This window comes from Vigna umbellata, chromosome 4, assembly GCF_029865625.1.
Source record: "Vigna umbellata cultivar VRB3 chromosome 4, Vumbellata_1.0, whole genome shotgun sequence".
NCBI classification, from domain to species: Eukaryota; Viridiplantae; Streptophyta; class Magnoliopsida; order Fabales; family Fabaceae; genus Vigna; species Vigna umbellata.
In genome coordinates, this window is record NC_142168.1 from 22171239 (window position 1) to 22198000 (window position 26762).

Genomic DNA, 26762 nt, shown 5'->3' on the forward strand with positions numbered 1-26762 from the left:
GTCGCATAGCGCACCTCAGCTGTGCGCTGTGCGAATAGAGCGTCAGAACTCATTCCCAAACATCTTAGCACTTTCTCTCCACACTTAAACTTAACAATTATAAAAACACAATTAACAAACACAAATATATACAAACATGTGCTAGGGTGCCTCCTAGCAAGCGCTTCTTTAATGTCACTAGCTTGACCCAGAATCTCATGGTTAATTTGGATTGTTGATGTTGGTGTGCTTCTTCCTCTCATGACACCAACATTTTCTGAGTAACTTTCTTGTCACCAACTTAATTCTTCTTGAATATGGAGCCTCAATTTCGAGTACTCCATTTTCCTTTATGTCCTTGATGACCCACAACCTGTTCTTAAGAGTCACAGGTTTTCCAGGTTTGAGTTCATCACTTTTCACTTCAATTTGTTGGTGAACTCTTTGCTTCTCCTGATCTTCATCTCTTCCCTTCACTTTTGGATTGAAACAAGTAAGATTCTTCTTGGCCAACTTGGCTACTTGCCTTGGAAGACTAGTAATTGCTAAAACTTCATCTTTTACTTTGGAACTAGTCTTTTCCTCTTGATTTTGCTTCACACCTTCAAAGACATTCAATATCACCTCTTCATCTTGGTCTTTTAATTTCACAGTTCCATCATCAACATGAATGACAACCTTAGCTGTCTTCATGAAAGGTCTTCCAAGAATGAGAGGTATATCTACACCTTCCTCCATTTCCATTACTACAAAATCAACAGGGAATTTTAATTTATCAACTTTAATCACCACATCTTCCACTACACCGTAAGGATGCTTAATGGACCTATCTGCCATTTGCAAGATCATTCTGGTTGACTTGACTTCAAGGTCACCAATCTTTTTGAGCATAGATAGGGGCATCAAATTGATGCTAGCCCCTAAGTCAACAAGAGCCTTCCCTATATCATGATTTCCAATGGTGCAGGGGATAGTGAAACTCCCTGGATCTTTGACTTTTGGAGGTAGAGATTTCTGCATTATTGCACTGCAATTTCCATGCACTTCAATTGTTTCCTCATTTAAATACTTCTTCTTTTTACTGAGGAATTGTTTCACATATTTCGCATAAGCAGGAATTTGTTGCAGTGCTTCCGTCAATGGCAAGGTAATCTCAAGTTGATTAAATATCTTCTTGAACCGATCCATTTGTCTTTCCTTGTCCTTCTGTGAAGTATTTTTAGGATAAGGAAGTTGCTTCACCAACACTTTCTCTTTTTGTCTTCCATCTTCATTCCTGTTTCTACTTTCTTCTTTTTCAATCACGTCCTTTTGATCATCCTCTATGTGTGCTTCAACCTCTTTATTTGTCGGCTTCTCCTTGGAATCAAACCCCACTTCTTTTCCACTTCTGGTTATTATGACATTACATTCCTCCCTAGAGTGAACTTCATTCTTAGCCACAAATTTCTTTTCAGATGTCTCATCCAGCTTCTTTGCAAGTTGACTCACTTGTGTCTCCAAGTTTCTAATAGAAGCTTCAGTGCTTTTATGGTTGGAGATGGATACTTGCATAAATTGTTGCAAAGTTTCTTCAAGCTTGGATGTCCTATCAAAAAGAGTAGGTTGTTGTTGAAACTGTTGTTGTGGTGGTCTACTAGAACTAGCCTGACCCATGCTAGGATGAGGTTTCCAGCCTTGATTATAATTTCCATAATTTCCTGAACGGCCTTGATTTCCCATGTAATTGACCTCTTCCTTTGCATTAGACTGAATAGCACACTGTCCATTTTGGTGCTCTCCACCACACAGTTCACATCCTTGCACAGTATGTTGTGCCTGTGATACATTTTGAATTTGTAGTTGTGATACCTTTTTCATCAGAGACTCAAGCTGTTGAGTCATAATTTTATTTTGGGCTAATAAGGCATCTTGGGATTGCAACTCAAACATTCCCTTCTTTTGATTTTGTCCTCTCTCACTTTGAACATCATTGTCGCTAGATGCCATATTTTCAATAATTTCATGAGCTTCATCAGGTGTCTTCCACCTAATGTTACCTCCTGCTGAGGCATCTAGCATCAATTTTGTGTGAGATTTTAAACCTCCTAAAAACAGGTTCAATTGAGTGGGGACATCAAATCCATGTATGGGAGTCTTTCTTAACAATCCCTTAAACCTATCCCATGTCTGACTCAAAGTCTCTTCAGGTTCTTGTTGAAAAGAGGATATCTCTTGCTTGCCTTTGTTTATTTTTGATTGAGGAAAATACTTCTGCAAAAACTTTGACACAACGTCATCCCAACCTGTCAAACTTCTCTCAGGAAAAGAATTTAACCATTTCTTGGCATTGCCTGCCAAGGAAAATGGAAAAAGACTAAGTCTGATTGCATCCTCTGACACATTCAACATTTTCACAGTGTTGCAATATTCATTAAAAGTTGCCAGATGATCATAGGGATTTTCGTGTGACAATCCTGAAAACTGATTACTTTGAACAAGATGTATCAATGCTGGCTTCATTTCCATGTTAGCCGCAATTATCACAGGTTTGGCTATACTGTTGAAAGATGTAGGTACAGTCACTGAAGCATAATCTTCCAACGTACGCCTTCTTTGTTCATTATCCTCGTTTTCCTCCATCTTTTTACCCTCTCGGTCAGATGAATAATAAGCGTTTGAAGATAAGCTGGATTCTCTAGCTTCTTTTTTTCTATTTTCTTTTCTACGCCTACTATTATTTCTACGGGCTGTCCTTTCAATCTTAGAATCAAACAATAAATCCTCAGATTTTGTTCTGCGTGGCATGCAGAACAAAAATCTCCAATGACCAACCCAAGAAATAACAACAGGAACAAAACACAATATATACAGATACACAGAAAACTAAAACAATGAATTTACAGAGATAGGAACAAAATTGAAATTGATAAACAACTAATTGAAATAACAAAACAATCAAATTCCCCGGCAGCGGCGCCAAAAACTTGATAACTTTTTGGCAAGTATACCAAATCGTTCCAAGTAATACAGTGATAAGTAAAGTATCGTTCTCCTCAGGGAATTTGTGGTACGTTATTCAATTAAAATTTATTTATCAAAATCAATTGAACAACAAAATATAGGTGAATTAACAGTTTCAAGCTAGATGACAATTTAAAATTGAAATTAAAATTTAAAGAAAGCTTCATTGGAATTGACTTCATGACCACATTACAGTGACTAATCTGAGCAATATAACTTGCGTTCACACATCAACATCACAGTATCTTGGTTTAATTCCTTAAAACAAGTTCTAAAGAATTATGTTCAATTCTTAATTCCTTAAGTAAGTAAACATAAACTTTGCATTAAGAACGATGTTATTGATGACCAGGAGAATTGAAACTATTCCTAGCATCTTTCCTTCTGGTTGCTTTTCTTGCGTTAATACTCAAATTTACTTCCCAGTACAATTTAAATATAAAAACAAGTTTATTTTACTTCCGTAAAATAAAATAAAAAGTAAACAAGAAAAGCATACGAACACAATTTATATTGAACAGGAAAGATTACATCAAATGTCAGCCATTACAGTCAATTCCAACGAATAAAAGTTTAGCCTATCCTAGACATCACAAACATACTCATTTCTGCAATTCCTTGCATGATGTGCAGTCTTGATGTCTTCAGAGAGGTCTCCTGATGGTCTCCAGAGCAGTTCTTCTCCAAAAATTCTATTTTCCAGTCCCCTCTCTATCCTTCAAAGCACGTCTTTTAAGAGACAGTTTATTTCTCATAAAACTGCTCCATTCGCTCAGCGCACAGAAGCAGATTCGCTGTGCGAATTAAAATTAATTCAGCACTCAACTGCACCAACTCGCTAAGCGCACAGCCTCTGATGCGCTGTGCGAATTCAAGACTTGAAATCTCCAAACTGGCATGATTCGCTCAGCGAACCAATGGTGGTGCGCTGTGCGAATGTATTCTCCTGGCTCTGCGAATTTTGCTTATGTTATGCGAGAATTGGCTGACAATTTCACTTTTGTACAACTTTTCCTGAACAATAATTTACAACACAATCTACTTCCTATTACGACTTTTCACTGAGTAATAACATGAATAATTACAAAATTGAGATCCTTTATAAGTGTCAAAACATCTGTTTTTCACACTTATCACAGGCAAATCATATACAGTGAGAAACCGGATAGAGAGAAATTGAATATTCTTCTGTTTTTTCTTCTCACCATTTCCTTCTAAATTAAGAGCCCCATTTCTCCAACCATTTTAGGGTGTCTCGCATGTGGAACTTGGAATATTGCTTGATAACCTCACATGCCCAGTTGGTCGACTATCACATAATTCACAAAAAAATTAAACAAAATGGGACTTCCTCTGTACAATTTTAAAAAATAGAACCATATTGGACGAAAATGGAATCAACATTGGCATGCAGATATAGAAGAAAAATACCCTATTACATTAAAATATGCAGATATTCTGAATACACTATTTAAAATTTACAAAAATAAAAATATGAATTAAAAATAAAAATATGAATTAAAAATTTTACATTAAATAAAAATAAATTAAATAACATATAAGGAAAAAAATACTTTTAAGTCTTAAAGTTATATTTACCAATTCACTCACATGAGTCATTCTAATTACTTCTAATTATAATTAAATAAAAAAACTACTCTGAGAGTGGTAAGTGGTTAAGAAAATTAGGTAAAGAAGAGGTTAATTTAAGAGGTTGGAACGAAAATGCACATTATCAAGAGAATAAAAGAGATGAGAATTTTACTATTTAAATGGGGTAATGCAATTTATAATATGAAAAACTCTAAATTAACTCATGACTAAATTTAAAATTTTAATACTTATGAAAAACATTTCATAGTTGCTTTTAATAGTATTTGACTGTGGTGATTTTAATAGTTGTTTGCTTTTATTTGATGTTGTATGTAGCATATGTAATTATTTGTTTATTTTGGATATATTCTTGTTTTTAATTAGCCTTAGATTCCCGTTTGAGATTCAATACAAAAATTATTTACTATCTTCAGATTCTTCTAAACAAATGTACCTTTTAAAAATGAATACAAAGGAGATGGTAATAATAATTTATAAGTATTGAATCTTGAATTGTCCGGCTGGACAGTTTAAGAAGAGTAATAACTTTTTATAGTTTATTATAACATATCAATTTTATTATACATGTCTTAAATTCATGAAAATTTTAAGTTGTGCTTTGTATTGATCTTCGGGTGCATATTTGATTGTGATTTATAATCACTTTCATTTCGTGTAACCTGAAGACCAATGCGAAATGCTGGCAAAATTTCGTCAGGATATTCTTGCCACAACTATTGGACGACCTCAGCACCCAGGACGGGTGCGTGGTGCTAGGACTGGCATAGGCATACGACAGTTTTTTGGGTCTTCCACGCGTCCATATTCATACGAAAAGATGAAGGAGGAAATAAGAAAAGAGATGACGCAGGAGATCACAAAGAAGGTTCGAGCAGAGTTGTATGATGAAGTTGCTGAAATGGTTGCGCGCCAGTTCCAGCAGCATTATGAGGATTATGACAATCGTCCTCCACCATCTCCTGTAGCAGAACATGTTGTGCCCCCTACAGGTAAACTTATTTATTTTTGGTTACTAATTTACTTTTTGCATAAACTAACATTTAATTTGACAGGTAGAAGCGGTAAAGGAAGTTGCTCAGCTGCTGGTGCCCCAGGGGACGACATGGATGACACTCGTCCATGTCAGTTATATATTCTCTCTGATACTGGGACCATGCTAGTGGCTCGTGGTACAGTTTATGAGACAGCCACTGTAGTGCATGGTGTACAGCTTGCAGAAGATGAGGTCAAGGTGACGGTGGATGAAGTTGTCATAGCAGATGCCGTTCTTCCTGTGCCTACAGATGAGTTCTTCACTGTGGAAGAAGCATTTAAGTCGTTTGTCGTCTGGCCTAGACATTTGGTTGGTCATGTATCTAATCCCCCGGTAAACATTCGTACTATATACTTCTCAATTTTAATATTTACTTCTAATTGACGTTATAACATAATCATTTTTGCATTTAACAGTAGATAGGTCAAGAGGGAAGTCTGATGAGTCGTTATTTCTTGAATTATATTTAGTTTATTGCACTTAATTAAACCAGGGAATTGTGTTTAATTGCTTGTTATTTCCCCGTTTTTCCGAATTCTGCTTAATTTGGTCAAAAATTTGTAATTGTGCTAATTTGTATTTTCTGAGCTGATTAAGTGCATTTTTGAAGTGCAGGAAAATTTCGGAAATACATTTTGGGACATCAGAAAGAGTGCCAAATAAATTCAAGACTCTCCACACAGACATTTGTGAATTAATTAAATTGTAATTCAGCAGTTTAGAATTTTTGTATCAACTCTTATATTTTGGGTCAATTTTTGGTAAATTAGATTAGACCCAAAAATTAGAAGTTAGTGACTTGGCACCCTAGGGTTTTATTGTGTGGACCCTACCCTAAAAAAAGAGGACACACGGCCCTTAGAAAAGGAGCACAGCCGCCACTTTGCTTTGGACACGAAACTTCTTTGTTTTTTTTTCTCTCTCGGTTTTGAACAGGAGGGATATTGGAGAAAAAAATGTAGCTTTGAGAAGCTTCAATGCTTATGCTGGAACAAGTTTACGCTGTCACAGGGGATGAGAAAATGAAAGCACATTTTTACTTCTCCATTTCTTATTTTGAAAACGCTATTACGGTTGAATGAAAAGCATCTACTTTGATTTTGTGTTATTGATTATACATGGCCCTTTTCATTTCTTTTGGTTTTAGCATTTCTTTTATTGGAGTTTTCATTCAAGAACAACATTGTTCCATCACGGAGAGGCTTTGATTTTTGCGTGGAGAATGTAGCCGTTCATTCACCTTAGATAGAAGAAGAGGCACGGTGCAGGGACGTTACGGACGTTACGGCTTAGAGGAAACGTAACTTGCTTTTGATTTCTTTTACAATGAAAGGTAGATTAGGTGGAAGAAAGGGGTGTTACGTTTGGAAAAAAAAGAGAGGTGCTGATTCATAGTAGCAAGTGCACGTGATAGTTTGGAGAAAAGAATTTTATTCAATTGCCTTGGAGAAAGGAAGCAGCAGCACTAAATCCACCGAGAGAGAGAGAGAATGGTGTGCACGGAATGATAGCTGGAAGAACTAGCCCACGGGATGATGTGACATTGATTTTACATTAGAATAAAGTGTTTAGTTTGGTTTCATGCAGAGAATGAGTTGGAAGCAAAGAGAAGGAAGTCACGGCTGCTGGAAGAAAAGAGATTGCTTTTGATTTATGGAATGAGAAGTACAGTAGGTGGTAGTAAGGGGGATGGGACGTGCCAAGACTTGGCAGCAGAATGTGAGTTGGAAGCACTTTTCTTTGAGGAATGAAGAAGTGATTAGGTGAAAGGTAGGTGGGATTACGGCTTGGTGCAGCTGCCACGTGAAGCATTGTTTTTATTTCTCTAAGAATTTTTCATTAGATGGGAGTAGTAATTGTACGGTGGTAAATTGAGAGAAGATGTTGGAAGGGCACCATGCTGGAAGGAAGAAGCATTCCAATGATTTTAATTCTCTTTAAAGAGAACACATGGAAGTGGGTCACGGCCAGAGAATTGCATTTTAGAAGCATCTTTAATTTCAAATTCCCTTGGAAGCATGCTCACGTTCACGGGTTGCATCTACATTTCTTCTTTCCTTTAGATTCATTGCTTTTGATGTTTACCTTATAACATTGCATTTAATATTTTAGCTTAAGTGTTGCATTCCTCTAGTTTTAATTGTGTTTGAATATTTATTTATTGTATTGTTTTCTTTAATGTTTTCATGAACTTTAATGCTTTCAATTATATTCGGTTGCGTTTAATGTTGTCATTTTAATTTAATCGAATTATCCTCACAAAACCACTTTCAAAACCCCCCACTACTTGTTTGACCTGAGACTCGAACCACAATTGGTCCTTGAGAGACGACCTAGGAGTCACTTCCTAGCACTATACTGCATTCTTTAATGCAATCAACTTTTGTGTGAGGTGCGACCCTCTCATCAAAGTCCTACACTGAAGAAGACTCATTTATCTGAAGATGACCTTCTTGGTGCGTTAGACGAGCTTGCTAAAATCATTTCAGATGTGCCGATGAATGTACACTGGGATTCTACTACATTTGGAAGAGAAGCTCATATCCCATTGTACTTGCATCATCAAGATGTTAGGGAGCTTGCATCGGGTAGAGAAGAAATTAATATTACACTCATTCAGCTGTGGATGATGTAAGTTTATGAAAACTTTTATATATAATTCTATTTTATCAACTTACTTATATCAGATTATTTCTTCATTTTAGGTATCTGTTTGATGTTAGTAACAAGAAGGGGTTCAACGATGTATATGGGTTCATTGACCCCTCTATGACTCATGAAAGAAATAAATTTGATGATATCCAAACATACATCACCACCTGCTTTGGAATGGGGAAGGAGATATATTTTCTCCCTTATATACATGGGTAAGTGAAGTTTGTTAACTTCAACACATTCATTTTTTAATATATTTGGTATATGATTCATAAGTTATTATCAATTTCAGGTGTCATTGGCAGCTACTTGTGATCTCCATACCGGAGAACACGATTGTCTGGTTTTGTTCATTGCAGAAGTCTCCTCCCAGCCCTCTTAGACATGTAGTAGATTGGTAAGAATCTCAATGTGTGGATTTTTTGTTATATAAATGTATGCTAAAGGAATTTTTTTAATAGTTCCCTTACAACACATATGATGTTATCTGGGAGATCTACTGCTACAGCTAAAAAGCTTGCATGGGTTTCCCTTAAGGTTTGGTATTTTAGTTCATACTTTGTTACATTTGGTTCCATTCAAATGATGTTACTTAACATTTTATAATTATGATGATATATTGTAGTGTAATAGACAAATGGGGTCATACGAATGTGGTTACTACGTTATGTTTTGGATGATGACCATCATTCGTGCACATTACACCAGTGGATGGGAAACGGTAATATTTAGGTTTGAATTTTATGTTCTCTATATTTGGATTTCATATACACTAATTGAAATCATTGTGTTTTATGCAGAGATTTAATAGGACTGCTTCAATTCCAGAGAAGTCAATTCAACTTGTGAGGAAAACACTTGCTAAATATGTAATTCATTTATATAATAGTATGTAGTAGATATTAGGATATACTAAGTTCTAAGTTTATGTTTCTAAGTTCTTTTATGTTTTTCTACATTATTATAAGTTTAACATGCACATTGCATTGATTTATGCTTGAAACTTGATTTATGATTACATTGGATTGATTTATGCTTCTAAGAAGTTGATTTATGATTTCATTCAATATATTTATGTTTTAATATAATTTTCATTTAAAATATACGTTTCTGCAATATTCTGGACTGTTTGGTTATAAAAATATATGCAGGTCTGTTTTTGTGGTTGGGAATGTTGCAGAAACAGACATCATTTTAAAAAAAAAAAGTACTTATATGCCTCGGTTCAGGTCAAAACCGAAGTCGAAAGACCACTTACGGCCTCGGTTATGGTCAAACCCGAAGCAGAATGTGTTGCGGATGAGAACAAAAAAAAAAGAGTCTACTGCCTCAGTTGTAGCTTGAACCGAGGCAGTAGAGTGAGACTTTATGCCTCGGTTCAGGCTACAACCAAGGCATAAAGTCCCAGGAAAAAAAAATTAAAAAAACCAAAAACTTTACTGCTTCGGTTAGGACTGAACCGAGGCCAAATACTCTCCTTTTATGCCTCGGTTCCCAACCGAGACCAAAAGTATTAGACTTTTTACCTTGTCTGAATATGTCTCGGTTCAGAAACCGCGGCCTATAGAAAAAAATAACCGCTGTCGTTTACCCTGACTGTACTAGTGTGTATACAAAATAATACATAACTTAGATGAAAAACATAAAACAAAAACTTGTTATATTGAGACATAGTTAGAGAGAAAGAATAGACTATGATAAAACATTTGTCTAAGTGACATAAATGATGACCATACATATCTTTTTAGAAGTGACGGTAATTAAAAAGATGACACATTCAGGTAATTAAAAAGCGACAGATTCATTAAACGAAACGAATGTACATGATGTTTTTTCATGATCATTTGGTTAAGGAGGTGTACATGAAAGTTCCCCAGGTTTTGAAACCATTGACCCAAATTTAATTTGAAGGTTGAAAAAATCATTGTTCAACTTGAAACAAGTTCCTCTGTATTGGTTTGCAATAGCTTCTTTTATGAATAGCAAGATGGTTAATTTGACATAAGTTCAAATTAACACAGTCCAACAGTTTACAAATGTGTAGCAAAATAAAGTTATTTATTTTCATGTAAAAATAAAACATTATAAAATAAATACCATTAGAAAATTTTATATTTTTTGTGATTTTTTATAAAGTTGTGATTTTTTTAAAAAAATTTCTTTATAAATTTTTTAAGTTCTACGAAAAAAATTATTTAAATAATAAAAATCCAGATAGGTCATAAGTTAATTCATATGGAATCCACGTTGCTATTGGCAGCAGCATCTGGGGCCGACAAAAGGAGCAGTGGAAGTGAAGGAATGATCAAGCCGGATAAAATGTTATTGTAATACAAACACTTTATGTCACAACTTTTACCTCGGTTGAAGAAAAAGTTAACAATTACATTAAAAATATATATATGGTGCAAAGTATTTTCCAAATTACATTTATAAAGAAGAATAAAAAGAAAAAGTGCATAGAAATAAAAGTAGAAATGAAAGTAATTTCACATTTTATTATGTTAAAGATTGACTTATATTTAAAGTATTATTTTTTATATTATTTTTTTTATTTTTTTTTGTAACATCCCAATACTATAGTATAAAACTATATAATAGAATAATCCCATGTTAATAATATTACAAGAAAACGAGCAACTTCGACACTCTAAATTACTACTAGACATGAGAAACGTTGCTTAATTTGCTTTTATACAAAGAAGTCTATGAAAGACTAACAATTTCGTGCAATTCTTTTAGTTTCCATTTCATGTGATTGATGACTCAATTTTCTAAAACGTTAACCAGTTAGAAAAAAAAAATTATATTGTCTGATCAATTATTGTATTTTTTCTATCATTTACTAATTTTAAAAAAATATAAAGTATGATAATAATAATATATAAAGATAAATTAACTTAGATAAAAAAATAAAAAATAAAAACCTCAATTTTGAAAATAAACTTACCCAAATTTGGAAAAAAATAACCTTTTCGAAAAAATCTTTTCCTTCCTTAAAACATTTTTGAAATGATTATTTTTTAATATAAACTAACAATCGGACTAAGAACTATTATACCTAATGACTAATTTTTTAGTGATACAAAATTTTACAAATGTAAGTATTTTATCTTTTAAGAGACCTTAACTGTAAGAAGTATTTCGCTTTATATGTTTTTATTCCATGTATTTATAATCATTCTCTACTTAATTAACCCCGTAATCAAGTACATATATACATTTAATTTCCTTAATTTAGGACTCGATATCCCTAGTATTTTGTTTTATCCTTCAATTCCTTGATTTCTTGAAATACTAGTGTATATATCCGTGTTTAATAAATCTAAATTTAATTTACTTCATTTTAATTTTTTAATATTTTAATCTGAGTTTATAATTGTTTTCTTAACAATATAATTATATGTGAAATTAAATTATTATTTGTTTCATAATAATTTCAATAGAAACTATTATATTATTATCGTTGTGTTATTATGAAAAAAAGTTTTAAAAGGTAATAGAATTTGTAACATCCCAAAATACAAATACAGTATAAAACGATACAATCGAATAATCACATCTAATAATATTACAACTCAGTCTTCCAAAAGAGATTCAGTACAGATATGGCCGAACGACCTTATAATATAACGGGAAGTTAAAACCGCACACTAGCTGCAACTAGGTCGAACGGTTTACAAAAGAAAAAGGGGTAAAAAATGATCGAACGATCATCGTACAATTAAACTAACTAATGACCGAACATTTCTACAAAAGAAGTAGCCAAGAGAGGTATAAACGGTAATACAAAGAAAACCAACAGTTGACCGAACACTTCTACTATTCGGTCTTAACTTCCACCTCGACCAGATTTTCTTCTGCTAACGTTTCTTCCAGAAACTCATCTCCTTCTGCTCACATCCACACGGATGATCATTGCAACAGGACAAACGACCGAACGTACAAAACGGACAAGACAGGAAAATAGGATAAGCTTATGTAATTCAATTCAAGTATCAACATAGATTTCACACAATTTAATTAAACCAGCTAGTTCATTCACTTATACATGCAAAGCCTAATACTAGACTCTGACTGTCCGGACTGTATGAACTCTGTGTAGCTACGACGTTCGTGCACCCGGGTGATCTAGTAACTGGGATACCCTCAACAACTGTCACCCGAGGTTAGTCCTATCTGTCCAAATTAACCATAAGGACTAGGACCTCCTGCCATTCCCACACATGACTTACCCTTCTTTACGTGAGAACGAGTAATCACGGAATATCAGGATGAACCGCCAGCTTAGCATGCCTACATTCATACTTTACCAATTCTAATATACATTCATGAGATATTCCTCCTCGGAATACTCGTTCATAACCATACTCATTTCTTCTACATCATATTCCATCATCTTTCATTATAATTTAATATATATATTATATTTTATATATTTTTTGTAATTTTATTTAAATTTTATTATAATATTTTATAAAAATATATTTTTTTAAATATTTGTGGGGTATCCGCGGGTTTTAAAATATCCGCGGATATTTTTTAACCGGATATCCGTGCGGGTAACGGGTGGATTTTTTTTTGTCGGGTCGGATTGCGGGTACGCACTATCCGTGCTCGACCCGTTGCCATCCCTATCTACGTGAGACGTCATCAACAAGATAAGTATGCTTTGAAATATGAATATTTAATAAAATATCTAATTAATAATAGATATTATAACAACTATTTTATATAGATATTTTAAATATATATAGATATTTTAAATAGATATAGTATAATCCATAATATATTATATGATATATGATATATTATATATAATATGGTATATAACTATAAATATAGTTATCTAATTATTATAACCGAAACATTTTTTGGCATGATTAAAATAGTCAAAGAAATTGTTGTGTTAGAGATAACTATCAACAGCAATATTATAAAATCTCAAGACGGTTTTGATACCTTGTTTATTATATATGTTATTTATTCAGTGCAATTCATAATATCTGGTAACCGAATCATTTATTATACGGTTATATACCATAATATATATCATCATGAGAATTTCAGCAAGACAACATCTTGAAGAAATATATATCAAAATCCACGCCATCAACTATGCAAGTGCAGACTAAGATCTTTTCATAAACAGACTTCATGCTTAAAGTATCATGGAATTCAATTAACGAAGGGGAAGTCTCCTATTGCAAACACTGATTGCCAATTTCGTCAGCAAAGTTCATAATTAACGATCAAGTCCAGGACCGAGCGGTAAATCCCTCTCGGGAGAGAGGTAAAACCCTCTCAAAGCCGAACGGTAAAGTCCGTTCCCTAAGAAGCACTCCTAGGTCAAAGACCGAGCGGTAAATCCCTCTCGGGAGAGAGGTAAAGCCCTCTCAAAGCTGAACGGTAAATCCCGTTCACTAGGAAGCACTCCTAACTCAAAGTAGAGAGGTAAAGCCCTCTCAAAGCTGAATGGTAAAGCCCGTTCCCTAGGAAGCACTCCTAGGTCAAATACCGAGCGGTAAATCCCTCTCGGGAGAGAGGTAAAGCCCTCTCAAAGCCGAACGGTAAAGCACGTTCACTAGGAAGCACTCCTAGCTCAAAGCAGAGAAGTAAAGCCTTCTTAAAGCTGAACGGTAAAGCCTGTTCCCTATGAAGCACTCCTAAGTCAAAGACCGAGCGGTAAATCCCTCTCGGGAGAGAGGTAAAGCCTCTTCCCTAAGAAGAACTTCTAGGTCAAAATCAAAGACCGAGAGGTAAATCCCTCTCGGTTCATGTTGAAGGCCGAGCGGTAAATCCCTCTCGGTTAATGTCGAAGGTCGAGCGGTAAAACGCTCTCGGTTAATGTTGAAGGTCGAGAGGTAAATCCCTCTCGGTTCATGTTGAAGGACGAGAGGTAAATCCCTCTCGGTTCATGTTGAAGGACGAGAGGTAAATCCCTCTCGGTTCATGTTGAAGGCCGAGCGATAAATCCCTCTCGGTTCATGTTGAAGGACGAGCGATAAATCCCTCTCGGTTAATGTCGAAGGTCGAGCGGTAAATCCCTCTCGGTTATAGTTTTTCAATTGACATTCATATTATAAATTAAATACAAATAATTATTAACTTTAAAGAGATCTCGTGGTATATATATATATATATATATATATATATATATATATATATATATATATATATATATATATATATATATATATATATATATATATATTATATTTATTAGATTATTATATATTTTATATAAATATTTAATTTTTAATTAATTTTTTATTATTTTTTATTTGTAATTTTAGTTTAACTTATATTTTTTTTTATTATAAATAAAATATATATATATTGTATCGTATAAAATATTAACCGAGCGGTTGGTGACTAAGACCGGTCGGTCCATCCACTCAGGTCAAAGATTGGGCCGCAATTGGGTTAGCACTTAAGCTATTGTTGGGTCAACAGTGCAGCAGATGATAAAATAATCAAAGAATATCTAATTAAAGGTATTGAAAAAACAGGTTATAAACAACCAACCGGATTTTCAGGTAATCTGTTTATATCTTATTCTGTTTATATTTTATTGGGCTTATATCAGCTCAGGATCCATGAGGTAAATTATAAATACAAAGCCAGGGTCGAAAGCCTGGTAGGTTCCACTTACGCATTATTCACTCTAAGCTACTCTTAAATACTCAATAGTGATAATCATTCACTAAATATTCAACTAAGAGCCGAGGCTCTTCAAATCACACACCTAACTTGAGCGTCGGAGTATCTTTTGCAGGTACATCCTCCCTCGTCAAGAAGGAGACTGTCGGTTTTTGCCAACACCGATCGGCCAATAGCAGGAGTTTGGAAGCGAGCGAGCGGCCTAGACACGTCATCAGGTTAGTCTCTCGGTCCCAAAAATATCTACCGAAACATATATATATTCAATCCAAAAAAGATTAATGTTATATATAGTTTTTGTGATATTAAATAATTTACCTTCATGTGTATCTCTTACAGTTTATGAATAGCACATGTTTTACCTAGTTCATTTAAAAAGAACACTCTCATAACAACGGCTAAATACTAGTTTTACTAACCTTGAAGAATATGCCTAATTGGCCTTCCAGTTGCATAGGTAGCATCTATTACCAGAGTTGTTCTCAGGTCCGTATGTCTTCTAGTAGCAAAGCATTGAAAGATAAGGCAAGCAGAGACACACTCTATAAGGCATTGAATGAGGCCATTGTTCGCAACATTCAATCTATCTGCAAACTAAAACAACATACTAGTGGAAAATATACATTTTATAACTATCTTTTATACTTATATATCAAAATTCAGCAGCTATAGAAAGTGGTATAATGGCAATTTTGTAAATATAAAAAACTTTTTTACACCCGTTACAAAACTTCATTTCGATTACCATTGTTGTCTGTTCAGTCGTGTTAAGGTGGTTGGGTAAAGCTCTTGTTCCCGTTTGAAGTTGCTCGTGTTTCTCATTCACTGTGTGTTTCTCATCTTTTTCGCGTTTGAAGTTGTTCACATTTGGGTAAAGCAACATTTCTCAACGTCGTCTTTTTCTCTTTCGCACATCAGAGAGCATTTCTCAGCGTCGTCTTCCTGACTTTCAGTGGCTCGAGAGCTCATCCTTCACCATCACAGAGCATCTTCCTCACTTTCAAGTTATGGTTTCTCCCGCACTTCCTCATCTTCCACCGATTATAATCTCATTCTACCAATTATAATCCCTTTCCACCGTTTAAAACCCCTTTTCCACCGATCAATCGGTCCATTCTAGGGTTCCTTGGTTCCTTCACGGTTTTGCATCGATTAAACAAGTTCTCTTGAGGGTCTGAGGCAAAGATTTTGTATTTTAGTTTCTTTTTGCCGCTTCAATTTACGGTTAGAAGGTGGTCGTGAGCGTGTGCTACCAGGGAACAACTCTTACAACTCAGAGAGGTATTTTTTATGTTATTGCTGCTTTAATGTTATGGTTAATTAATTATACTTTTTCCTGAGAAAATATGTTTATTGCATCTGCTTCCTAGATGTTATTCTTTTCCTTTTAATTTGAAAATTATGGCTAATTAAAATTCTTTGATGTTTAGTAATTGGATTCTTCTGTGCGTATTGCTTTCCTTGATTACCTTGTAAACATGATTACAAATATATAAATCCACTTCCATTCACATTTTCTAGATATATATGAATGATTTCTAGAAAGCAACGATATATATTAAAATATTATTCTTATTAGTATATAATAGAAAATCATTTTTTTTATTTCAGTAAAGTCTACCATGTATGTTTAGCTATTTGGATTTGTAGAGTTATAATTATATATTTTACAACATGTATCATGAGAATTTTAAAGCATATGTATCCCATCTGGTTAGATGCATGAATATGTTTTACTGCTATGTGTTATTTACCTTAATTATGGTTGGATGGTTTCTTCGTTCTGTATTAGAGAAAATTGTGAATTCTCCATCAAGTTGTAGTGGAATTTGTTTCCTTGTGACATCTTGAATTTTGAGGATAAGATTGTCATACATATCCTGCAGTTACAGTAGGATATGGAAGTGACATCATTCATTGATTGAAGAGGAATAACAATACTGTATAGTTACCTTCATTCGTGACCATTCTTGCTTGAATTGTGGCAAGTGTTCACTGTCGATGGTGGCAGCGCTGGAGAAGTAGCTGAAGGGTGCTCTCAGTTGAATTTTGTCCAAAACTGAGCAAATTTGGAGGCTTCGACAAGAACATAGAAGGTAAGAGGGGAACAATCATCATCAGAAACATAGCAAGCAAGTTTGTTGGTGGGATAATAGTGTGCTAGAAGAGACAACACAGTGTTGGCTGTGATGATGGGTGGTTCAAGAACAGGGTTTGTTGTTGCCACAAACAAATATACTCGTGGAAGTTCAGTAAACTTAATTAGGAAACTTCTAGATTTCCACTTCCATTCACATTTTCCAAGCACATGTACATTTTATTGTTGAATTCTAAGCCAGTCATTTTCTTCATAATCATCTTTTTCAGATTCCTAGTGAGCATCATTGTGTTTTCACTCTGAAATATAAATCCATTCTTGGCCTCTATATATTGGGAGAGTTAGCATTATGACAGTTCATTATGGAAGGCTTTGTTAAAAGCAAAGAAGCTAATATTTTAGGAGTTTACTATGAGCAACCTTTTGTTGCATCTGGTTTCAGCAAAATGCTAGCATCCCATCTTAACCATTAATATGTGGGTTGTTGTTGGGAAACAGCGGTATTTGTTCCCTCCTCTGCTAACCCAAAATGGGCACTATGCGGAAGCGTAAAAATAAAAGTGTATGCGTAGGGAAAAATAACACCGAAAATTTTAACGTGGAAAATCCTCTCAGAAAAAACCACGGGACCTAGTCCAGAAAATTATCTCCACTATGAAAGTAGGATTACAGTGTTTCTCTCACTCTCTGAGGATCTCTCAATAAATCTCACCCTCTCGGATGGTATACAAAAACACTCTCTTTTGCACACTCAGTTCTATTACACAGTGTCTTTCACCTCTCGATGATGTTTCTCTCTTCACGGTAGTACCCGTGGCTTTCTCTCTTTCTCCTCTTGAATTCTTTCTTCACCGTTTTGATTCTTGGTGAGTTGTGTTTTGCTGCACATTTTGCATTCATTTTATAATGAATGAAGGAAGAAAGGACAAGAAACATGGTTGGTGCATTGAAGCAATTTATGGAGCTTTAGTGAAGGTGGAAGACATTCTTCCTCAATATATGGTATATGAAAACATTGACCCTTCTTTTTGGCATGTGGATGGATCCCATTTTTGTTTTTATCCAACAGTTGTTAAGTATATTTTGTTAGGGAATTACTAAAGTGTCACTCCCCTATGGATATTTCGTAGAATTCATCTTTCAATGTATAATACTTCACCTTCTTTCTTTCGCGGTTTCCTTCTAAAATGAATTATGTTGAGGTTTTCAGAGTTGCAACCAAACTATGCTGAAGCATTTCATGGCTTATGTGATATGCACTTGCTACTAGCTCATAATTAAACATCAAATCAGATTTAAAACCAATGCAATTTCACTTTCAGAATTAAAACTAATACTTAAAAGTTTAGATTGTTAGCTTGCCCTGATAATCGGATCACAGAGAAAAAATTAAACTGTAAGAGCATATTTTCTCCAATGTAGCTGATCCTTGACAGAGAACCTACAAAATCATTCTGAAGTTAACGATATTTACAAAAACAATAATTATTACAATTATTAGATCAGATTGCATACTTTCCTAAATAGTATCTTTAGATTCTGTGTATCCTAATTTAAGGTTTTTTAATTAAAGACAACATTACTTATGTTGGGTACCGATGTCACACGTCATGTTATGCATTGTTGACTACACATTTAGCTCCCAGACTTAAGGTATTTTAACCCAAAGTCTTATTTTGCAAGACAAACTTGTGTTGGTATATACATCATAAAAATACATATTTTAAATAAAAACCAAATATTTGATATATAATAGACACATATATAAAAGTATTTACTTTTTCCATCTACCCCAGTGTGTCTGCTGCAGAATAGTGGTGTGTCAGAGCCATTATTTTGCAGCAGCAAAAGATGGTTCTGTTAAGATCTGGTGCAAAATAAGGTGATCTGATTTATACTATATACCTTGTAATAGGTAGTGGTGGGCAAAGTGCATTGTACTGCACTGCACTGTACAAATTTATAGTTAACTATAAACCAGTTCAGAAAAACTGTACTGAACTAAAAAATAGTTCAAAATAACTGAATTGAACTATTTTCTGGTTTAATTATACTGCAGTACAGTTCAGTTAATTAGTTTTTAGTTTATCACACTGCAATTCAATTAACTATATTCCATGTTCAATTAATTCATGACAACTCATCAACACTAAACTCTTCCCAAAGACATAAATCAATAAACTGCGGAAGAAAATAAAACACGATAAAGTAAAATTCCCATAATTAATTAATATACGCCACAATAATATTAATTTGGTAGAAACAAAAAATAATAAAATAATTTATCCACACAAACATTATGTCATCTGCGTAATGGTGTGAAGATGCTAGCATCCTTCTTCACCAGTCCTCTGGAGAGAAGATGTTGCAGAACCAAAGCCCTCAAAACGAGTCGTTTCTTCAAATTGTACCTAAACAACCAAGGGTACACAATAAACACAGAACTATCCCATCCAAGCTGACCCACCCAAAACTCTGTCACTACATCATGTTTCTCCATGGAACAGAGCATCATTGCAGGGTGTTTCCTAAACCCATCATAAAAATGACCTAAACCACTATGATAGAAAATGACATAAATCACAGTTCACAATTAATTGTACAGTTCACAGTTAACTATACACTAAGTTCAGTATTTTTAAACTGAACTGTTAAACAATATAATTGGTTTTTAGTACAAATAGTTTAAGTTTTTTAAGTACCAAATAGTATAGATTAACTATAGTTTACAGTTTTTTATTGAACTGTGCCCAACCCTAGTAATAGGTTAAGAAATGAGGTGATCATAAAATTCTGTATGAAATCGAAACCCATTTATAGATAATTTTATTTTGCTTGTATACCTTTGTTAATTAACATGTCTGCATTTAGTATACGATAAACTTCTGTTCTAATAATCAGTATTATCTTGTACGTACCTTGAGGCATAGGTTAGACTCTAGAAATTGGTTTTATATTTGTAGGGAGTTTCTATTTGCATGTCAATGTGGCATTCATTTGTTTCTTTATCCCAGACTTATGCTCTCTGTTAAGATTCCTCCAACAACATTTCTGAAATGTTTTGTGGAAAACTAGTCTTCAAAAAAAGAAGCGTTAGAACATATTGAATTATATTTTTCAAGAGATATGTCATTTATTCCCATTGAAATTTGTGCATGATTGTATGCCATGGATGGACGCTGATTTTAAACTAATATCTTTGAACCATACATGTTGCTTCTCTACTTACACTTTTTGGGTTCGCTGTTAATTTACTAGGTAAAGAGAATATACGTACCTTTACCAGATGAAAATGTTCGAAAGCTTCTGTTAAAACACAAGCTCAAGGGTCAAGCATTCTCCTTACCTTGTAAGCAATGTGCTCATATTTTATGTTGTGATATTTCTTTTGATATATGAGTACTCGGTGATACTACAGAGTGTATTTCCTGGTTATTTATTCTTCTATAGGGTAATTCTGAGTTTACTGTTGGTAGCTTGTACCTTCATATATTATGGTTTCATGTACTTAATGCCAAATCTGGTCGAATTAATCTACTGCTTATCGTTTGCCAAAGAAATACTTGAAAATGCAAAAGTTTTATTAGTTGTTAGAGATGTTATTTTCTTGATATAACCATCTAATTTAAACTGATATAAAATTAAAACTGATATATTAATAAATTAAAATTAAATAACAAATATACCAGTCCAAAATTTAAACTGCTATAAAAGAATAGTCATACGTCAGAAGATTAAAAATATCTTGATAATAAATTAAAATCTCAATTTGTCAATTGCAAAGAAAGACCTAAGTCAATAGTTAAACATTCCCATCAATTGGTTATCTTAATTTTATCAATAAATTCTTACACTATGTACTTTGTTTACAAAGGATTAAGAGAGTAGTTGACAATCTAGTTGTAACAAATGTAACTCTCCTTTTAGATGTAGTTGATTTCCAAAGCCTAAGTTCTCTTACATCATGATGAAATAGAGATATAACAAGGTTTAAGTTTAAGATAGTTAGTTATGTAACAAGTTTTATAACTTCAAAACAATGGAAGTATATTATTTAAAATGCTTAAAATAATATTTTATACCAAAATAAAAAATACTTCTGTAATTGTTGTATGCGTTGAATGTTTGAAAGAAACCTACAAAAATGAATAAATATATATTTCCTTAATATATATTACCTTAACCACCTTTGACTTTGAACTTCCAGTATAAAAGAGTAATGACATTTTGGGATCCCTCAATTTTTTAGGCTATCTCTACACCTCCTCAAGGAAGATAATGAAACCTTTCCTTCCTTCTTTTTTTTTACCATAAATAGGAGGAAAAATTGTACTATATAAAATAAGTGTTTGAAGGAAACTGTTTTTTTTTTAACTTTTCTAAATTAATCCATAAAATATAACTATTATTTCAATAGATCCTTCTCTCAAAGGTTTAATTACTGATTAACAGAAGACATCACATGACAATATTTATCTTCAATAAGTCTTCATTGTGTAGATATTTGATGACACGTCTCCAATGAAACAACATGTTATAAAGGATGTTCGGGAGCAATGAACTGCATTTCTTTTAACCACCATTTGTAAATGATTGGATGTTTCAATATTACATTTTGAGTTTAGGAACTATTTTATGTGTAATATGTTAAGTACTTATGTTAGGTAAATATAGTTAGGAACTTTGTTATGTAAATATTACTTTTTGATGTGTTAATGAAAACAATATTGATTATTTTACTTGTTATTAATTATTTAAACTGTATTCTGGGATTGAATCTTATGCAGGTCTAAATATGGATAATAGTATATACAAATAAAATATTTAAAAAAAAACATCACTTTTTACACCGGTCAAAGTCACATCAGGTATAAAAAGTCTTGTTTTTTTACAGTATAAAAAATCGTAAACTTTTTATACCCCTTGCTTCTATACCTACTCAAAAATAGGTATAAAAAACTTTTTTAACAAGTATAAAAAACCATTTTTGTACTCGTGATAAGGTAATGGAAACGAAAAATAGAGGAGGAAACGGGAAAAATAAAATGACAAACAAAACAATCAATATGTGAGATAATAAGATAAAGGAAGAAAAAAGAAGCACGTTTACTATCACCACCGCTTGATCTGCAATATCACAATAATAATAATAAAAATAAAGAAAGCGAAAGAAATAATATTCCAATAACTACATGCAATTGTTCCAGTCAACTTTATTCAAAAAAATCCAAAATCTAGAAGTTCTTTAAAGAATTTGGTTAATTTATCATAAACAAAAAAAACACTTAAATCAAAGTCGAAAGCAAGTTCTGAGGTCGAATTTGAGTTTCTGAATGAAATAATTACTATATATGCCTTATTACACATACTGTGTGAATTCAAATCATGTCCAAAAATTCAAAGATTCTTAACAATGAATTATTGCAATAGGTGCACCCATGCCATGTTTACTAATAGTAGCAATAAATAATCCATAGATTATAAAATAATTCTCACCCATTACACTCATCGAAACTTGGTTTGAACAATAAGTACCATTTTATTTATTTTATTAATTAAAAATCATTTTCTTAGTGTTAGCACCTATAAATTTATATTGAAGAGTGACCTGAAAATGAATCCTTTTAACTAGCATAATATACGATGCTTAAAGTGATAGAAAGGGCAGATTAAGTAGATGATAGATAAACAAACAAAAGAATTAAAAGTTTCAAAATGGTGAGATAAATCTTGTCATATTAGCGTTATTGCGAATCATGAATGCTTCTCCGATTGAATTTCCAAAATATTAAAGAGGAATTCCCTATAACTTACACAACCAATAATAATGAATTACTGTGGAAATTGTTAGTAACGAATGCTTATTTGCAAATGTTTTAATAGACAAATTAACATGAACTACGATTAAGGGAAGGGTCACCGAGGGAGGAACTAGTGACAGTGCCAAACAATAAGGTATTGGAAAAGATAAATATTACATTTGTTCTTTGCGTAACGGATGTAATATATTCTTTTATATTAATGAAAATACCATCGATCGTGTCGTATTTGACATCAGTTTTAAAAATTCTCCAATATAAAAAAAAGCCCCAATTAAACCCTAAAACTTATTTTATAGTTTTTTCATTTAAAAGTAACAAATGAAATAAAACACTTAATTAAAACGGGCCATGTAAAATCAAATTATGGAAACAATACGACTGAAGACCTTTCATCAATCGTTAATAACTTATCTGTGGTGGCTGTGTGAGGAACTCATTACGAGAGTTTTATCTAAGTTACAATCAAATGACTCGCTCCTTACCTGACTTTTCAATGTTCTCCAATTTGAAAATATTGGATCTTTCTGTGAACCGGTTGAGTGGAAAGATACCTGATAGTAGCAAATTTCCACCTCAGTTGGAGTCTCTATCACTTGAATCAAACTCATTGGAAGGTGGAGTTCCAAAATCATTGGGGAGCACATGTACTTTACGTTCGTTGCACCTTTCAAATAACAGTTTCAATGAAGAACTTCCACTGATAATGCAAAACTTGTCAGGATGTGCTAGATCCTCACTGCAAGAGTTAGAACTGAGAATGAATAAAATCAAGGGTACACTTTCTGATTTCTCAGTATTATCATCTTTAAAAACTTTATCTCTCGATGAAAACAGGCTAAATGGTAAGATTCCTAAATATATTCGATTTCCTACTCAGCTGGAGACTCTCAAAATGAATTTGAACTCTTTGGGAGGTGTGATCAGTGACTTTCATTTTGTTAATATGTCAAAGTTGCAGTTGTTAGATCTATCAGACAACTCATTGGCTTTAGAATTTAGCCAAAACTGGACCCGTCCTTTCAATTGGGTTATATACGGTTGAGATCTTGCAAGTTAGGTCCAACTTTTCCTAAATGTTTCCATACACAAAAGGACATTGAAATTCTTTGACATTTCTAACTGTGGAATATCAGATTCTGTTCCAGAATGTTTTGGAGTAAAGTTGCAATACAAGGAATGACAAAAATGAATATTTCATTGAATAACCTCAAAGGTACAATTCCAAATTTTCCCTTGGAGGTTACTCCTCATTTTGTAGTCCTTGCATCCAATCAGTTTGAAGGCCCTGTTCCACCATTTCTTAGGGGATCAGCATTTCTTGATCTATCTCAAAATAAATTTTCTGACTTTTCTTCTTTTCTTTGTGCAAATGGGACAGTTGAAGCTTTAGGCCAGCTTGACCTTTCAAACAACCAATCTATCTCAAATCATTGGCGTATTTAGATTTGAGTCACAACAATTTTTCAGGAACGCTTCCTACTTCAATGGGATCACTTGTTGAACTTCAAGCATTACTACTAAGAAACAATAGCTTAACCAAGGAGATCCCTTTCTCCCTAAGGAATTGCATAAAGTTAGTAATGTTTGACTTGAGAAAATAGATTATCAGGAAGTATCCCTTCTTGGATTGGGGAAATATATCAAGATTTGCAAATATTAAGCTTCAGAAAGAATAACCTCTCTGGAAGTTTACCAGTTCAACTCTGTTACCTTCAAGGCATTCAGCTCTTGGATCTCTCACTCAACAGTCTATCAGGAAGAACTCCCAAATGCTTAAAAAATTTTACTTCAATGACTCAAAAAACTTCATTAACAGATTATACACACCAGGGGTATTCTGTCAGCATTAGATCGATTGGAAAGTACATGAACTACTATGATTTGTATTCATTGTTGACATGGAAAGGTGCAGGTCATATATTCTTAACCAATGAGCTATTGCTGTTGAAAAGCATTGATCTTTCAAGCAACCAATTATCAGAAGAAATTCCAATTGAGATAGAGGATTTGTTTGAGCTCATATCATTAAATTTATCAAGAAACAATTTGACAGGAGAAATTCCCTCTAACCTCACTTGAATTTCTTGATTTGTCAAGAAACCAGATATTCGGTTCAATTCCTACTAGTCTTACCCAAATTGATCGCCTTACCATGTTGGATTTATTTCATAATAATTTATCAGGGCAAATTCCAATTGGCACTCAACTACAAAGTTTTGAGGCTTCAAGTTATGAATACAATTCCAATCTTTGTGGGAAGCCACTTGACAAATTGTGTGGCGCAGAGGAACCACCACATGAAGCAAATGTTGATGAATCAAACGAAGATGAAAATTTTGTTGTTAATCGTGCATTTTATGTGAGTATGATACTTGGATTCATTACAGGCTTATGTGTAACTTTTGGCTTCATTTTGGTCAATATAGTCCATGGCGACAACTATATTTTAGGTTCTTGAACAACTTAACCGACAATATCTATCGCATGATCACAGTAAAAGTTCCCAGTTACAAGAGGTAGCATAAAGGCTTGATGTTATATATTATCTTAGTCATTCCATATTTACGTTTTTTCCTTTCAATAGCAGTTATAATATATAGATTTTATAAATAATGTATAGTTCCTCTATATATTTTGTATGATTTGTCCTTTTTCTTAATCTTGAGTTTAGAGTTGTCAAAAGTAGATAAGAGTTTGACCAAATCTAATTTACCAAATTTAAATAAAAACACATGTCCTTTTTAGATTTCATTCTCACACCATGATGTTTTTTCTCTATGCAATTAATGTGAACCTAATGTTGGCTTAATGACAAATGGTGATTCAACTGCTGGATCATTGGTAAACAGTCATATATGCACATAGTTGGATCGATGTATGTAATTATTATTTTATAAAGTTAAGTATGTGATTTAATCTCAGCAGCAATTGGAACTTGATTCACAGAAGTATAATTTATTTTAAAGAACCTTCTATTAGCCACACGAACATAGCTTTAAATTCGAATGATGAAAGAAGATGTAGTGGAAAGAATTGACATGGTCTGACTATGTTAAACATTAGAAATAGAAGTGGCAGTCTAATTCTGCTAAAGCATCATAAGAAGTGGCGGTTTAAAAAATAGCTTTTAGATTTTGGATTAAAATGAGGTGATAAAGTTGTTGATGATGTAGATGCGGTAGGGAGCATAACTTGGTGTTTCTCCATTCAAAACTAGGCTAGCTAATACTAGTACAAGAGTTCCCATAATAAACACCGTAGCTTGACCGGATCAGCTCAACAACTTTGCCAGATAAGCTCCGCAACCCGACTAAGAAGATTGGCGGCCTAGCTAATAAATATCTTATGGATTGTTGACATGCTTATACAATTATATTAATTTATAATTATTTTTTAAGATATTTTATCAAGCTAACTTGTTTAATTTATAATGTTTTAGGATTCTACTTTATCTAAAAAACATCAATAATAAAAATGAATTTCTCCTTCTTCTTAAAAGGAAATGTCTAGGAAAAATGATCATTAAACATGTTTATTGTGTTTAATTGTATAATATTCATCCCAATCTTTTTTAATGGTGCAATTATCCTTCTTCGTACATGAAATTAAAACTTGTAGAGTCACTTTCCCCAATAAAAATGGAAAAAGACATACTTGGATCAGATGAACATAAAGAAATTGTTAATACAGAAATTATCGAAGAAGTTATTGATTATGTATAGATAAGTGCAATTACAATTTTATATATGTTGAGTACAATATACTACTTTTTATCATTAACTTTGTTTTTTTTATTAATAGCTTTTTAATATTACTAATATATTCTTATATTTTTCCTTTTTAAAATACCTATATCAAAAGTTTTATTAAGCCAAATCATAAGGAGTTTTTTTTT

The 26762-nt window shown here is 33.2% G+C and overlaps 1 protein-coding gene and 1 pseudogene across 1 annotated transcript; one reads left to right on the forward strand and one right to left on the reverse strand.

Moving 5' to 3' along the window:
• Positions 1 to 201: 201 nt before the first annotated feature.
• On the reverse strand, positions 202 to 2601 carry LOC148199577 (uncharacterized). The gene has a single exon (XM_088112714.1). The coding sequence runs from the start codon at positions 2599 to 2601 to the stop codon at positions 202 to 204; it is 2400 nt and encodes a 799-aa protein (XP_087968840.1).
• Positions 2602 to 23279: 20678 nt separating this feature from the next.
• LOC148199578 (receptor-like protein EIX1) lies at positions 23280 to 25369 on the forward strand (annotated as a pseudogene).
• The last annotated feature ends 1393 nt before the right edge of the window (positions 25370 to 26762 follow it).

Excerpts from the sequence above, each read along its gene's own strand:
- LOC148199577 (XM_088112714.1), bottom strand. The coding sequence starts at position 2,601 with ATGGAGGAAAACGAGGATAATGAACAAAGAAGGCGTACGTTGGAAGAT.